The sequence below is a fragment of the Vitis vinifera genome, chromosome 10, assembly GCF_030704535.1.
Source record: "Vitis vinifera cultivar Pinot Noir 40024 chromosome 10, ASM3070453v1".
In the NCBI taxonomy this organism is placed as follows: domain Eukaryota; kingdom Viridiplantae; phylum Streptophyta; class Magnoliopsida; order Vitales; family Vitaceae; genus Vitis; species Vitis vinifera.
In genome coordinates this window covers 9,304,247-9,322,309 of record NC_081814.1, presented here as the reverse complement: position 1 = coordinate 9,322,309, position 18,063 = coordinate 9,304,247, and the positions used below count along the sequence as shown (strand labels likewise).

General features: G+C 30.1%; 2 protein-coding genes across 2 annotated transcripts in view; one reads left to right on the top strand and one right to left on the bottom strand.

The window, feature by feature from the left end:
- The window catches only part of LOC100243524 (uncharacterized), a 60,232-nt gene extending 55,258 nt beyond the window's left edge, over positions 1 to 4,974 (top strand). Inside the window, exons 8-11 of the mRNA XM_002270973.4 lie at positions 3,110 to 3,145; positions 3,478 to 3,725; positions 3,818 to 4,142; positions 4,633 to 4,974. Of these exons, the coding sequence (XP_002271009.2) occupies positions 3,110 to 3,145; positions 3,478 to 3,725; positions 3,818 to 4,142; positions 4,633 to 4,890 (867 nt within the window). The 3' untranslated portion in view covers positions 4,891 to 4,974. The remainder of the gene's footprint in view (positions 1 to 3,109; positions 3,146 to 3,477; positions 3,726 to 3,817; positions 4,143 to 4,632) is intronic.
- A 7,422-nt stretch (positions 4,975 to 12,396) lies between these two features.
- LOC100265741 (oxoglutarate-dependent flavonoid 7-O-demethylase 1) lies at positions 12,397 to 14,206 on the bottom strand. The gene is made up of 4 exons (XM_002270438.3): positions 13,961 to 14,206; positions 13,419 to 13,666; positions 13,003 to 13,327; positions 12,397 to 12,645 (listed from the first exon to the last, which is right to left on the bottom strand). Exons 1-4 carry the CDS (start codon positions 14,204 to 14,206, stop codon positions 12,397 to 12,399), a joined length of 1,068 nt encoding a protein of 355 aa, XP_002270474.1.
- Between the last annotated feature and the right edge of the window lie 3,857 nt (positions 14,207 to 18,063).

Genomic DNA, 18,063 nt, shown 5'->3' with positions numbered 1-18,063 from the left:
CTATTACCACACCTTTTTGGTTCCTTTTGTCTTTTGACTTCCACCTTGTTTCCAATAGTTACAAATTGCGGCCTGGATCATTTAACCTAGGATTTTATTATAGGACTTTCCAAATTAGCCATCCATCTAGCGCCAACCTCTAAACTTGGCATCACAGATGACGATATGACATTGTTTCAGGAACACACATGATTCATTATTTTTTTTTATTTAGTCAAAAACCTGCCACTTGGTCTGCCAAATAATTTGTAAATTCCGCACGTTTATTATATGGGAAGAAGCTTAGAAAATCCATGCCTCAACTAAGACATAAATAGGAGAATACGACATCCGTCCATCATGTAACCAAGACCCCTTCAAGGGGTAATTATGAGAGAAAAAAATGATTTTTTATTTTATTTTATTATTTATGATGTTATAATTAAAAATTATTTTGATTTGTAATAGCAATTTTGGTCTTGGCTTGACTGATCGCTGCTTTGTTGTACCAATTGAAACGTAAACATTAACGGAATAACATAAAAATAAAATAAATTACATATAAAAATACTTAAAGTTTTAACCTACTTTAATCGATCATGTCTATTTTCACAAATAAAAAATATCATTTCATTATGTAATTAAAAAAATATTATAAAGATGAATCCAAATGCAAGTATTGGATCTCAAAACATCCGATATTTTCTCACTCTTTATATTTCAACCTTGAACTATGAACCATTTTATTCCACCATATGTTTCTTATTTTTTTTCATATCTATATCTTGATGAGTCATCTTGTTCCATTAAGTGCCTCTTGTTCATCCATGTCATCTTGATGAGTCATCTTGTTCCTTTCATGACCTAAAATATTTCTATTAATTTTTCTTATTCTATAAAAAATTTAATTACAATTATGAATAAATTTAACAAATATTTTATATAATCATGTGTCCATCAAGTAATCAAGACCCCTTCAAGGGGGTAATTATGAGAGAAAAAAATGATTTTTTATTTTATTTTATTGTTTATGATGTTATGATTAAAAATCATTTTGATTTGTATTAGTAATTTTGGTCTTGGCTTGATTGACCGCTAATTTGTTGTACTAGTTGAAACTTGAACATTAGCGGAATAACACAAAAATAAAATAAATCACGTATAAAGGTACATAAAGTTTTAGCCCAATTTGACCAATCATGTCTATTTTCATGGATGAAAATATCATTTCATTATGTAATAATTTTTTTTTTATAAAGATGAATCCAAATACGAGTATTGGATCCCAAAACATCCGATATTTTCTCACTTTTTATATTTCAACCTTGAACTATGAACCATTTTATTCCACCATGTGTTTCTTATTTTTCTTCATATCTATATCTTCATGAGTCATCTTGTTCCATCAAGTGTCTCTTGTTCATCCCCGTTATCTCTCATAACCTTTTCATTTCATGACCTAGAATATTTATAAAAATATTTCTATTAACATGTATTATTCTATAAAAAATTTAATTACAATTATGAATAAACTTAACAAATATTTTATATAATCATGCGTCCATCATGTAATCAAGACTCCTTCAAGGGGTAATTATGAGAGAAAAAAAATGATTTTTTAAAGCATGAACATTAACGGAATAACACAAAAATAAAATAAATCACATATAAAGGTACATAAAGTTTTAGCCCAATTTGACCAATCATGTCTATTTTCACGAATGAAAAATATCATTTCATTATGTAATAAAAAAAATATTATAAAAATGAATCCAAATACAAGTATTGGATCCCAAAGCATCCTATATTTTCTCTCTTTATATTTCAACCTTGAACTATGAACCATATTATTTCACCATGTGTTTCTTATTTTTCGTTGTATCTATATCTTCACGAGTCATCTTATTCCATCAAGTGTCTCTTGTTAATCCATGTCCTCTCTCTTAACTTTTTCATTTCATGACCTAAAATATTTCTATTAACTTTTCTTATTCTATAAGAAATCTAATTACAATTATAAATAAACTTAACAAATTTTTTATACAATCATCTTTTTACAAAAAGAAATAATTAAAAATTTGAGAAAGTTTGAAACATAATAAATAAAACATTGGGTCATTTGACTATTATATATGTTTTATTTTTTTAACCATAGAATGAATATTTTGTTTTAGTCCACACCATTATGCGGCTCTTGTGGCATGTGTTTGCGTATAATTTTGGTATGTCATTTGCTGAGATTTGTCTTCCATTTGCTTTTGATTAGTAAAAAAAAATAACGATATTCACTGATTTATATGTTGCTAATAAAAACCATTAGCATGTCAGCCTGGTAATGCCAAACAGCCTGGTCACTTAATCTTATCGGAAAAGTTGTTTACATGTTTTACATACTTGGAAAAAAAAATTTCTTGAGCACCAAGTCTTACATTTCGACAAGGACCATGTTCATCATTGACGGGCTGTAACGATTAACTTGAGTGATTGATCGGATATATTTTCTGAATTTTTGTTTTTTATTATATAAAAAGTATAAATTGATTCTTTTTACAAATTATTTCTAAAATTTTTAAAATTTAAAATAGTAAAAATTTGTTTAACAAATTTTGAAAGCTATTATCTCGTAAAAATCTTGTATTTTATTTTTAAAAGCAGATGAAAGTAGTAAATATACGCAAACAACACCTTATGCTTCTCGAAATATTTTGGAGTAGCCTAAAAGTTATAACATGAATAACAATGGTTTGAAACGGTTCAATTGTTGTTGTTGCTTTTGTTTTTGTTTGTTTGTTTGTTTTTTATTTTATTTTATTTTTATTTCCCCCCTTCCCCCCCACCCCCCTCCTTAACTATATTTGCTTTATAAATACCCACCTTAAGATGGTTCAATAGATCACTGAAATTTGCTCAATCAGCAATGGCATCAACACAGTTTTCAAGCATTCGTGCTGCCCCGGTACAAAGTGTTCAGGAGCTCATCAAAGAGCCCATCCCTGCAGTCCCACAGCCCTTTATCCTGGATGATCCGCAGCCTCCAATCCTCTCAGCCAGCACTCCCTTGCCACAACTCCCCACCATTGACATGAAACATTTAATTATGAGTGAAACGGCAGGTTCTGAGCTAGAGAAGTTGCACTCAACTTGCAAGGAATGGGGTTTCTTTCAGGTTTCTCTCAAAATCTAATCACTTTTCTTTAAGTTCTTGAACTCTTAGAGGCTGTTTTGTTGTGCATGAAGTCTGGTTTCCATGTGTCCAGGCAAATGAAGAGGACGATGTGTGGGGCGACTGACAAAATTATTCAGAAATTAATAATTTAGCATATATAATGTCCATTACAAATTTGTATAAATTAGACCTAGGGTTCGTGCAAACAGATCCCTATAATCCATTTGCACTTTGCATGACATAAATATAGATATTAAAGTAAATCCAATATGAAAAAAATAATAATAAATATCAATATACAGAAACTAACATGTGTGTTCATGATTGCGCAGTTGGTGAACCATGGAGTCAGCTCTTCACTCATGGAGAAACTGAAATCGGAGATCGGAGAATTTTACAAACTTCCCTTGGAAGAGAGAATGAAATACAAGATGAGGCCTGGAGATGTTGAGGGGTACGGGCTTTCTCCAATCCGGTCAGAAGATCAAAAGCTTGACTGGGGTGATAGGTTCTTTATGGTAACCAACCCTATACATACAAGGAAGCCGTATCTATTGCCAGAGCTCCCTCCAGCACTAAGGTTCTCTCATCATCATCATCATCATCATCATCATCATATTCTTCTTCTTCTTCTTCTTTCAGCTATATATGTGTTTTCTTCTTTAACTGCAGGGATAGCTTGGAATGTTACTTAGCGGAGCTGCAGAAACTAGCGATGATGCTTCTAGGGTTTATGGCCAAAGCTCTAAAGTTGGAGAAAGGAGAGATGGAAGAGTTGTTTGATGATGGGATGCAATCAGTGAGGATGACCTACTATCCTCCATGCCCACAACCAGAGCTGGTTATGGGGCTTACGCCTCACTCTGATGCTACCGGCATCACCATCCTTCTCCAAATTAATGGAGTGGATGGTCTCCAAATTAAAAAGGATGGGGTTTGGATTCCCGTGAGCTTCCTTCCAGATGCACTTGTTGTGAATGTAGGAGACATTCTTGAGGTTTCGCCACAGACTCCTTTCTCTCTTTCAGAAAATAAAATAAAATAAACTAGAAAATGCATGCTAAATGGAATCCCCATATACGGTTTTCAAACTTAATTATTAGAACATAAGCTTCCACCATCGATGATAATAATTTTCCTGTGTTTGATTGTACTCTACAAATAACAAAAAGAAAATAAAATATAATTAAAATTAATTAAAAATTAAAATATTTTTTAAATTATTTATTCTTTACATTAAATATTTAAAAGAAGTGAAATAAATTTGAAGTGATATATAAAATTAATTTATTGACTTTAATTTTTATTTTTTCTATTTTCTATTTTCTATTTTCCCTCTCAATTTTCTCTTTCTTGCATTTTCTTTCAAGTTTTCTAAAAAGGAAAACAAAAGAAAGAAAATAAAAGGCACACACAACACTAAACAATAAGTAGAACTCAAGGAAAAATGCCCCTTTTTTAACCAACTGCCGTGTCCTATTTTGCAGATTCTGAGCAACGGAGTGTACACTAGCATAGAGCACCGGGCAACAGTAAATGCAGCAAAAGAGAGGATCTCCATTGCCATGTTCTTCAACCCCAAATCCTCAGCTCAGATTAAACCTGCAGCCAGTCTGATAAATCCTCAAAATCCGCCACTGTTCAAACAAGTAGGGATGGAAAAATACTTCAAAGATTTCTTCTCCCGTAAGCTGGATGGAAAATCATATTTAGAGCATATGAAGATAAAAAATGAGGAAGCATAAAGTACCTGAAGTCCTGCTACATGCATATGGTTATGTTTAAGTATGGTATGGTTTGGCAGTTGCATGGATCCAAGAAATATTATAGCTTTGAGGTTTGTTGTACTGTTCCTATCTCATTACCTACACTTATCGAATAAGTTCTGTAAAATAAAGATTCCCTGTAGCGGGCTGTTGTGATGTTGTTTCCTTGTTATTCATAAATAGTATTGCATAAATATACAAAGAGGGAAAAAACTTGTCATGATTAAAAAAGCTTGTTTCTACTATTATTTTGCAGGGGCGTTTATGATTATTTTTATTACCTTTTTAGTTGGTAAATGATAAATATTGAATGTAAAAGGTTGAAAAATAAGGATTACTCTTTATCACATCAAATCAATACTTTTCATGATAAAAATAAAGAATTAATGAGAGGAAAATATTAATATATGGTGGTGGTGGTGGTAGCACCCACCAAACAAAATATCTAGACTATGTATGATGAGATTTATATCATTAAATAAAATTAAAATACAGACAATGCTATCTAAAAATATAATCATGTACCATTTAATTAATAATGTTTTTTTGATAGGTATAAAAAATATATACTTCGGTATTGTAACCAAATCTTTATTAAAATAAGAATTATTCTATTAATGAAAATTACATGTTATTTAAATTTTTTTTTCAATAAATGTATGTGTTATTTATTTTTTCTTTTTTCTTTTTTCCTTTTATGAAAGTAAAAACATTTAGGTTATTTTTGTAATAAGTTATTGGTAAACTTGGACATATCACTCCATTTGTTATTTAAGGATCATTCCAAAATAAAAACAATAGTCAATCACAAAAGATAAGATATGATATTTGTCACATCCAAAATAAGAAAAAATGTGAGAAGATAAGAATTAAATAAGATAAGTGAGTGACATTCAATTCAAAAAATTGTTTAGGCTGATTGAAGCCATTGAGAAACACTTGTCATATACACCTACGTAACCCTTTAATTCTCCATCTTAATTAGGTTAAGTAGTTTTATGTATGACATGATTTGTCCCAAATAGATTGTACTTTCAAAAATTGTTTTTGACAATTATTTTTACGAATATTTCCAAATAAGTTAAGCTAATCCTGAGTATGAAAATAATCAACACCAACCATTTTTTTTTTTTTGGTTGTTGTGAGAATGGTCAAAAAATTGTGTCACATCCACATAAACTCCGAACCCTTTAATTTTAAATCTTAATTAGGCTAGTTGGCTTTATGCTAGACCTAACATTTGGTGCCCTTGGTGTGCTTATAAACATAACATAAGAAAATCATGAGAAAATAAGGGAGAAGTGGCATTCAATTCAAAATAACTCTTTAACCCAACTAAAGTCATTAGTTTCTTTTATCATATGTCCATATATATAAACTCTAACCCCTAGTTAGGTTGGCTGACTTTATCCATGATGGTCATTTGGTCCCCCTTGATGCATTGACATGATTTATCATGATAATAAAAGCTAGCCCTTGTTTGATTTTGGAAATGTTTAAGAAAAAATATCAGGGAAAAAATAAATAAGAAAAATAGAAGAAAAAAGGAAACCAAAAACAAAAATAGCAGTAGTTAATAATTTAAAATTAATAAACTATTTCTTTTTTGCTTAGTCTTCAAAATTATTTTACTTACTTTCCTTCTTTTATTTAAAAATTACATAGTTTAATTATATTTTAATACTAGCTTGAATATGAAAAAATTATTATTTTTATATTGTTTTTCTTTTCCTTAGAATTTTAGGAAACCAAACATAAGGAGATTCATAAAATGATTGATTAATTTCTTGTAATTCTTAACAGATTTATGTCAATTTAGTTATCATTTGATCAATTATTATAAGGACATTATATTTAACAATTGATATTTTTTGAGTCCAAACCGGCAGGTCAAGGTAAGCCAGGTAAGCCAGATTCTGGACCATTTTGTCTTATTCTCATCCCATTTTCATCACTTGATGATAAAAACGATCTTAATAAAGGTTTATAGGCATATAATTCAGAACAGCTTGTTTGAATGGATGTTAGATGGAAGTTTGTCTTAAAGGTTTTTTTATGTTCTTAACAAATTATGTCAATTTGGCTACCATTTGTTCAGTTAGACTCATTATTTACAAGCACTTAAATAAGGTTACCCATGTGCTATGTACATCCTATACCAGCAGGTCAAGATAAACCAGATATTTTTAACCATTTTGTCAATTTTTTAATCCCATTTTCATCACATGATTAAAAAGAGACTTGTTTGGACTTTTAATAAAAGCTCTGTAAGGTTATATTTTATAGCAACTTGTTTGAATAGATGTTCAAGGAAGGCAAATACATTGATCTAGTTGGTGAGAAGTTGGACTAAATTGTTCTTTAAATGTCTGATGCTAGTGGAGGAAGAGCGCTCCTGATAGATGCAAATGTATAGATGTTGAAATAAATCTCGTTATGATTTGATATCATATATTGTTTGGTAATAAAGGTAAATATTACATCTTAAACTTGATTTCACCATTAAATATATTTTTCATCTGGTCAATTGTGTATTATATTGTGTACACTTGATTTTATTTTATTTTTTCATATTTTTCATTACTTGTTAATATTTATAAATATTTTCATTAATAAAGATGATATTGAAAAGCTTTTGGGGGCATGCACCCGAAATGTTAGAGTGAGGAATGAATGAAGTCAAGAATTAAAGTCCCATGAAGATGAATAATGTTGTTCTATTTCGATTAATAAAAAGTTTTAGGTTGGTTGAGAGAGTTATATATGTCTAAATGAGTTCAATACCAAAGGCTACTAGGTTGTTTGTTTATAAATAATTAAAAACTATTAAAATTAGTAGTTAGCTTAGAGAAGCAAGATAATATATATATATATATATATATAGATTGGGAGTATTTGGAGCGAATTTCAATTTTCTTTTTTTTTTTTCCAAACTCGGGATCAAATATTATCTTACCTCACTCCATATGTCTTGATTATAAATTAATATAATTAAATAAAAATAATTTAATTTAAGTTTTTTTTTTCATTTTCCTATTTTTAATAAAAAAAAAAGGAAATTCATTTATAAATTATAAATTATATTTTATTTATAAGCTAGATTTGTTTTAAATATAATTTAAATTTTAAAAAATGAAAAATGAAAAACATAGAGTCTGTAATAGGTATGAAAAGATTCTCATGTTCATTTGCTCCAAACTTGTCCCACATAGAAATTTTTTTTCTTTTGGATAGAGATAAAAATAAATATAAATAATTATGATAGTTTGAAATAAGAATCACCTCCGAAATCAACTCCCCTTATTATACCTAATTAACTATAAAATAAAAATGTTTATCTATAAACGTGTTGGTTAATTCATATAAGAGGACAAAACCGATATCTACACGATCTACTTATCCTTTATTTAATTAAACTTACGCATACGTGGTATTAGAAAAAGAGCTTGATCAAGGAAAATAAGACTAAGTATAAAATAAGAGAAATACAAAAGGATATTTTTGAAAGATACGGCATTAGTTTTCTTTATGATTTGTAAATATTTTCAAACACTCTTTTTGTAAATCTATATATAGTCAAAGTACCACCTTTCTGCTTGAGACAAGAAAGAAACAAGTGTAAAAGTGCTTAAATGGTATGAAAGGGGTAGGTTTATTTCACTTGGACTAGTCAAGTTTGAGTCAAGTTTTGAAATAAGCGTGTTTGAAAATCATTCCCCCTAGACATCTAGGATTTTGTTTTTAGTGATGCAAATCAGCAAGTGGTCATTTTGCATCATCCGACAAATATGAACTACTTTCTACCTAATCCCATTTACTAATCCCTTTATTAAGAAATAGAATTGATTAATCTGAGTACAACAAAGGGTGGACCCAAACCTTTTTTGGGCACTATTACAAATAGGAAAATATTATGAAATAGTCATAAATGAAGGTTTCTTCGGTTAGGTCCATTAACAAAAATTTATTTGGGAAATGATCTAAAAAATTTGGGGCAAATAATGTTTTTTTTTTATGCAAAATTAATTACCAATCATTTGCAATTAGCTATTGAGAAGAAAAAAAAAGGTGTTTTTTCACCACCCTCAAATATTTCTAAGATATCTCTATTAAATTAATTTATAAATTAGATTTAATCAACATTGAGTTACATTAATTAACATTAACTTGTTTTTCAATGCATAATAATCACCTTAATTAGTGTAGATGAAATTCTAACTTGGAAAACCTTTTTTTTGTTAATCTAATGATTCTAAACTAACCCCCAAGGGCATCATATATCTTTTGTTTATGATCTTTATTTTCATATATATTTTATTGGGTTATTTGATTAAAAGAGCCTCTCAAAACTCAATTTTTGAAATTTAATCTCTCACCATCTTTTGGTATTATTTGGATAAAAATGTCCTCATTATTTTCTTATGAATAAACTATTTCTCTTAAAACCTACAAATAAAAGTTGAAATAAGAAATGACATTTATGTAAAAAATAAGTTACTTTTCTATAAATAAATAAAAACATGAAAATTGTTAAATTTTTTATTTGGGAATTATTTCATTATTTTAACCAAATATTTCATTTTTATCTCTCATCGGCTAGTCTCTATATATACTCACAATTAATTTTTTTTTAAAAATTTTGAGTTGAAATGAAATGGGAATCCTATATATATCCATCTTCAAATTTTCAATTGTATTAAATTGAATTGATCCTATATCATCTCATCTAGGCATCAGACCAATGGCTTTTTGAAAACCATCCATTTCTTCTCGGCTTTCAAATTTGTTTTTTAAAATCCTATCTAATCTATCTTTTTTATCTTGAGTTATATCCCACCCGAGAATATTTGCCTCTCCTCTTTTATCATTTATTTATTAGTTTTTTTTTATTTAATAAAAGAGTCATTTTATAAAAATCAAAAGACTCAATCCGAGGTAGTAAAGTTTGAAAGGATTCATCAATTTGACTCAAATTCAACACGGTATTCACATATTTAAATTAATTATACTTGTGTTGAGACACATTTTTGTCTATGTAACCAATTTAATAAATAAGTTTTTTTATAACCTATAGTGCATACATTTAATTCGAATTAATTATTTTTATTAACCTAATTATAACTCTAACTTATTTAATTTTATATTTGACTCATTTAAAATTTGATTTTAAATAAATAAATCAAAATTAAGTGAAAAGGTTAAATATATAGACTTACTTAAGATTTAATTTGATTTGATTATCAAATAGTACATGATTATTGAATTAGTTAAATAAGTTATAAGATGTGTTGGCTCTTTAATAATTATATAATGCTTAAATTTATTATTTTTATTTGATATTTATTTATATCATATATAAGTTGATCTATTTAGTTGAGTAATTAACATTTTACATAACATGAGCATAATTCACCAACACAATTTTTCATCCCTTCCTTTACCATCACTCTTCCCCTACTCTACCATCAAAAAAGCAAAACAGGAAAAAAGAAAGAAAGAAAAGAAGATAAAAAAAAACTAATAAAAATTTCTAATACATACAAAAATGGACAAACTTAAGGACATGTCCCACCATGCCCGCCATATGGCATAAAACCAGTTCTCGACACCATCTCCGACCTCGAAATGGTCGTTTTGGACACAAAAATTTTCAATCATGACCTGCATTTCAACTTAAAAACACATTTATAACCTATTTATATTTCAAATAAAAATGATGAACACACATAAATGAGAAAATGAAACTTTGAACATATTGAAATTTCAAAACATACATATCTCTGCTCTCTTTTCTTTCAAATCTGAACACTAGAAGATGAGTTGAAAACTGAAAATGAGTATTTTAGAGTAAAAGATAAGGATTTTTGAGGTAGGAAGGTTGAAGCTTATGGGTAAAAAGAACGGTTTGATTGGAAATTAGATTTCAGGAAGATGCATCTGTTGATGACAATTGAAAGGTGAGGTGATGAATCGGGAATAAGATGGGTGGGGATTTTGTCTTTTTCTTTTTCATCGTGGATTTGGTGAAATTTACTTCTTTTTCATTTTATGTTTGATTTTGGGATGTCGATTTTGATACTCATCTAAATCCATTTTTTTATTGGCTTCAATGTATGATTCAAAAGGGAGGTTGGGAATTGCTTCAAATGGGAAACCGTATGTAAAGGGTATTGGGAAATCATATTGGTTTTCATTAGTTTGTGATGTTGATTAGGGTTCAAGAAGAGATGAAGTTAAGAATAGGAGGAAGTATAAAAGAACATTTAGAAGGAAAATCAAATTAAGTTTGGGGATGTTGATTAGATTGTGGGGAGAAATGAGACTAGGAATTAAAAAGAAGAATTAAGAACGGAACCATATTTGAAATGATTTCATTCCATCATGATCTAAGAAAGGATAAAAATGTCATTTTATAATTTTATTTAATCACAATTTGGAGACAAAGCTTGACAAATAGGTTAATATAATGTTTAAAAATAGACATAAATTTTATAACATAATATTTAGATTTGTCTAATAGTTTAATATAAAGCAAAAATTTGTGTAATATTATGAAATTTGAGAAGATGATACCGGTGTAAAAAAGAGAAATGTTACCCTTAATCAAAATAATTTAAGAATAGAAAACTATGACTAAATTAAGACTTGCTCATATAGAATTGAAATTGGACCAACATTATACAATTTCTTCTGTTCAAGAAATTGAATTCTTTTCTATCACCTTACAATGGCTTAGTAGTCAAAATCTAGCTGGTAAAATAAGTTAGTAGTCAACATCTAGCTAGTAAAATAAGTTTTAATGAATTAGGATTTATTTGAAAATTATTCTAAAAAATAGTTTTTTTATTTTTTAAAATAAAAAATAATTTTTTAACTTAAAAAAACATATCAATTAATTTTATTATTTTTTTTTTATCTAAAACAGTTTTAGAGAATTTAATATATTGATTTTTGAGAACAAATTTGAGGGTTTTTTTTTTAAAAAAAAAAAATTCTAAAAATGAAAATATTAATATACTTTGTTGAGTAAATTTACATTTAATATAGGTGCATAGTGATTTTACAAAGAATAAATTAAGAAACTTGTTTTTTATATCTAAGTTTTTTTTTTTAAAAAAAAAAAACTTGTTTTTAAAAATAACTGATAATATTTAAAAGCTCTATTTAAAAAAAATTTTTTTTTTTTAATGTTGACAAACCCTTGTTTATTATTACTAGCAATGGTGGTGTCAAGGAAACACAAGCACGACAAATTTTTTTTCTTCTTTATATAATTTATACATGGAAACAACATTACAACAACTCGCTACAGGAAATCCTTATTTTACAGAAATTATTTGACAAGTGTACGTAATAAGATAGTAGTAATACTACCCATCTCAAAGCTATAATCTTTCTAGGATCCATGCAACTGCCAAACCATAGCATACCATAATTAAACATAACCATATACATGTAGCCAGATTTCATGTACTGTAATCTTCCTCATTTTTTTATCTTCATATGCTCTAGATACGATTTTCCATCCAGCTTACGGGAGAAGAAATCTTTGAAGTATTTTTCCATGCCTACTTGTTTGAACAGTGGCGGATTTTGAGGATTTATCAGGCTGGGAGCAGGTTTAATCTGAGCTGAGAATTTGGGATTGAAGAACATGGCAATGGAGATCCTCTCTTTTGCTGCATTTACTGTTGCCCGGTGCTCTATGCTGGTGTATACCCCGTTGCTCAGAATCTGCAAAATAGGAAGACGCGGCAGTTGGTAAAAAAGGGGGCATTTTTCCTCAAGTACTAGTCATTATTCGGTGTTGTGTGTGTGTTCTACTCTTTTTCTACCCCTGTATTATACTAAAGGTTTTAATGAATATTAAAGAGAAACACATGCCAGTGCCTGTAATCTCAAAGTGACAGCTCCACTAGTGCATAAAACCATGAAGCGTGGGGCTGCAAATGATATTTAATTAAAACACAAAAGATTTAAGTTTGAAAATGGTAGCTAGGGTTCGAAAATATAGAACGGATTCCATTTAGCATTTTCTATTTTATTTTATTTTATTTTTTTTGAAAGAGAGAAAGGAGTCTGTGGGGAAACCTCGAGAACGTCTCCTACATTCACAACAAGAGCATCTGGAAGGAAGCTCACAGGAATCCAAACCCCATCCTTTTTAATTTGGAGACCATCCACTCCATTAATTTGAAGAAGGATGGTGATGCCGGTTGCATCAGAGTGAGGCGTAAGCCCCATAACCAGCTCTGGTTCTGGGCATGGAGGATAGTAAGTCATCCTCACTGATTGCATCCCATCCTCAAACAACTCTTCCATCTCTCCTTTCTCCAACTTTAGAGCTTTGGCCATAAACCCTAGAAGCATCATCGCTAGTTTCTGCAGCTCCGCTAAGTAACATTCCAAGCTATCCCTGCAGTTAAAGAAGAAAACATATATAAAGCTGAAAGAAGAAGAAGAAGAAGAAGAAGAAGAAGACGAAGAAGATGATGATGAGAGAGAACCTTAGCGATGAAGGGAGTTCTGGTAATAGATACGGCTTCCTTGTATGTATAGGGTTGGTTATCATATAAAACCTATCAGCCCAGTCAAGTTTTTGATCTTCTGACCGGATTGGAAGATGCCCGTACCCTTCAACATCACCGGGCCTCATCTTGTATTTCATTCTCTCTTCCAAGGGAAGTTTGTAAAATTCTCCGATCTCCGATTTCAGTTTCTCCACAAGTGAAGAGCTGACTCCATGGTTCACCAACTATGCATCCAAGAACACACATCTTAGTTTCCGTATTGTTATTTGTCATTATTTTTTTCATATTGGATTTGGTTTAATATCTATATATATGTCATGCAAGGTGCAAACGGATTATAGGGGTCTACTTCATACAAAATTGCAAGGGATATCATACGAGCCAAATCATTAATTTCTGAGTAATTTTGTCAGTCGCCCCAAATGGTCCTCTCCATTTGCATGGACACAACAAAACAGCCCCTAAAGTTCAAGTGCAATACAGAAAAAATGATTAGAGATTATCGATGTTGGAGAAACCTGAAAAAAACCCCATTGTTTGCAAGTTGAGTGCAACTTCTCCAGCTCAGAACCTGCGGTTTCACTCATAATTAAATGTTTCATGTCAATGGTGGGGAGTAGTGGCAGGGGAGTGCTGGCTGAGAGAATTGGAGGCTGCGGATCATCCAGGATAAATGGCTGTGGGACTGCAGGGATGGGCTCTTTGATGAGCTCCTGAACACTTTGAATAGGAGCACGAAAGCTTGAAGATTGTGTCAATGCCATTGCTAATTGGCCTAATTTCAGTGACCAATTGAACCATCTGGAGGTGGGTATTTATAATGCAAATATACTTGAGGAAGACGAAAAAGAAAAAGGAAAAAAAAAAAGGGACAGCACAAGCAACAACTGAACCCTGTCAAACCATTGTTATTCTTAGATGCCCTTATGACAAATGCAATGCCCATGTTTCAAGAAGTAAACAATGTGAACAGCTTGTACCAACATGCTAGTCCTTTTTTATTTAGCAAATATAGATATTAATGAATATCTAGTTGTTTTTTAACAAATCAAAAGTAAATGGCAGATAATTTTCAACGAATGACATACCAAAACCTTGGACAGGTCTTGGTTGTATGATGGATAGATGCCGTTTTCTCTTATTTAAGTGTTGGTTGAGGCAGAAATTTTCTAAGCTTCTTCAGTATATAAACGTGTCTAATTTATAAATTTGTCACCAAAACATGTGGCAGGTTTTGACTAAATAAAAAAAACAACCTTGACTTAATTTGCAAGGTCCTATAATAAATCCTTGACTGGATGATCGATCTAGGCCGTGTTTTTGAACCATAAAGGAACCTAAATGGAGTGGAAGAATTTTACTGAAGTGTCTAGAATAAGCATCCAAAAATGAATTAAAAATGGAACATGATGGATTTGAATTGTCTACTTACAGGAACGAAAATGCTCACTAAGTTTCTCAAGATGGAATGAATCAAACATGGCCTATTGTAAATGTAAAATATAATTCTCGTCTTAGCAATTTATCTTTGACGCTTATCTTACTGGAATGGTTGTATACGTTGAGTATAAACACATGCATATGCATAGGATTGAAGCAACAAATCTTAACCTATAATTAGAGTACAAAATTGGATATTTAGGGATGTTCCCATAAATGGGTCTGAGTTGGGGTATTGAATTAGACTTTACTTGTTACATGCCTTGACCCTATTAGTGGATTTCCTCAACATACAATGAATTTCATAACAATCAATTTGCTCAAAGTAGAAAACTATTAAAGAATTTATATAGATTGAATACATTCATGTTATATTACTTATGTATAGATTTTCTTATTCTATCTCAAAATCCGATTTGGAAGAGTGAGAAATGACGTCCCAATAATTCATTTTGATAGAATAGCAATTAAATTAACTGCCCCTTTAATTTATTTTATTAAGAAAATGATTTATTATTTAAATTTCTTTTTAATAAGTTTAGATTGATGTATATAATTTTATTTTTATTTTTTGGTAAAAGTAAAAGTATTTACATTATTCTTATAACAATTTATCAGTAAACTTGGGAGTTATCACCCCATTCATAATTTAACAATCATTCCAAAGGAAAAATAATAATCAATCATATTATGATAAGACTTTATTTAATTTTTGTATTTTGGTTTAAGTCTTATATATTCTTGACACGCTTGTAGCATAAAATATATGTATACTATACTTATCACATCCATAATTCATAATAAGAAAAAATTGACAAGATAAGAAAGAAGAAAAGTAAGGGACATTCAATCCAAAAAATTGGACTAAAAATTGTTTAGTCCAATCAAGTCATTGATTTCTATATCATACTTGTCATATCTATGTAAAATCTAAATTATCAATGCTATATCTTAATTAGGTTAACCAACCTTACGCATGACATGACATTTGATGGGTCCATTTAGAATATCGAAAGGTGCTTTTTCACTCAATATTGAAAATGCACTATCAATCATATAGTGATATATTTGTTTTCAATTAAGATCTATATTTGTTTATATCACTCAATTTTGTTTGTTTAAAAGTTCAAATTTGAATTTCGATAAATACCACTAACATTTTTCACACACACATATATGCAAGAGATTTACTTGATCGATTAGTTGTTTTATCCAAGATGGTCATTTGGTCGCCCTTCATGCATTGACTTGATTTATTGTGATAGTAAAAACTAGTCTTCTTTTTTATTTTTTGAAAGTTTAAAAAAAAAAAATAAAGGGCAAAAAATGTAAAAAAAAAAAAATAACAATAAAAATATTTATGTTTTTAAGATAAAAAAACCATTTTATGTTTCATGATTGTAAAACATGTTTTCCTTTTTTCTTTTTCTTTTTTTAAAGTAAAAATAAAGCTTTTTTGAAAACCCTATATATCTTCTTCCCTTTCAAAATAAGATGTTTGTACTTTGTATTATTAATTTTGATATCCAATTGAATTAGTAGTTGAATAATGCTGCAGCCGGTTGGAAGAAAATTGATTAGAACGGTTATAAATTAGGTTTGAAAATGATGGATGGCTAGGGTTTGAAATGTTGATCCGACTATATTTTGGAATGTCTCCCACATTCACGACAAATGCACTTGAGAGAAAGTTCACAGGCATCCAAACCCATCTTTTTTTTCTTTTTTTAGAAAACCATCCACACCTCATTAGCTTGGAGAAGGATGGTATTCCGGTGACATCGGAGTGAGGCGTAAGGCCCATGACCAGCTCTTGTTATGGGCATGGAGGATAAGTCATCATCACTTACAGCATCCCATATTCCCAACATCAAATCAACAACCCTTCCATCCGTCTCTTGCCCAAATTTAGAGCTTTGACCATAAACCCTACAAGCGTCAACGCAAAGTTCCTGCAACTCCGATAAGTAACAGTCATGTATCCCTGCAATCAAGAGAAGAAAACGTAAATTAAATGATTGAAAAAGTATGAAGAAAAGATCATGATAATGATTATGAGAGAACCTCAGTGATGGAGGGAGGGAGCTTTGGCGATAAATATGGCTTCCTTCTATGGATAGGGCTGGCTATCATATAAAATATATCACCCCAGTCAAGTTTTCCATCTTGTCATCGGATTAGGGACATTCCATATCTTCAACATCTCCTGGCCTCATCTTGTATTTTCCCAAAGAGCCGACCAGGGTTCATAAACGGTGCATAACAAGCCCTTTAGATTAAATAATATTAATTTTTATTATTTTTTTCCTGGTACATTTTACGATAACCATGTTGCCGGCCATGGCACAACTGAAATATGAAGGTCCATTTGGCCATAATTTAAGTCTACCCTAAAAAATACAACAATTAACATGATATGGCCACATTATTTCTCAACGACTTTTTAGCACCCCGGTATGATCTTCCTCCTCATTTGCGTGGATTCAGGAAACCTGGCCACGTTTGAGAATTGTTTTTTAAAACAACTTTCTTTATCTTGAAAATAAAATAATAGAAAAGCATGGTTGACAAATGGGGTTAATTTTATCATCCAAAATAAATTTTGCTACTCCATTTCAACACACAAGAAAATTTACAAGGTCGAAATACATTATTAACTTCCACTGTGTTAAAACAATGGGTTTATAAAGTTTCTCTATAGATAAAACTAGACGCTCATAATTATTAAGAAATACATCATTCTTGATCCACTATGTGAAAACAATGGGTTTATAAGGTTTCTCTCTAGATAAAACTAGAGGCTCACAATTATTAAGAAATACATCATTCTTGACTAACAATAATTCTCATCATAAGTAAAGATGGATATTTCAACATTACACCAATAGCAAAGTGTAGATCTCACTAAATGGGTATTTTGGAAGAACACCTTAGACACCTTAGAGAGATCAAATTGGGAATTAAGCCCAATAAAAGCAAAAAGGTCATTGCAAGGATTCACCAAATCAAATTTAAACTAAAATCAATGCAATTTACCACTTGATCGTCTTGCACAAGTTTCACCCAAACCCTATTTTAATTTTCTCCTTCTCTGCTTTCTATTCTTTGTATCTCGCACTCCTAATTTTTATTTATTTGTTTGTTTTTTTAAAAGCAATTGAGCTAAAGCCCATTCATTGAT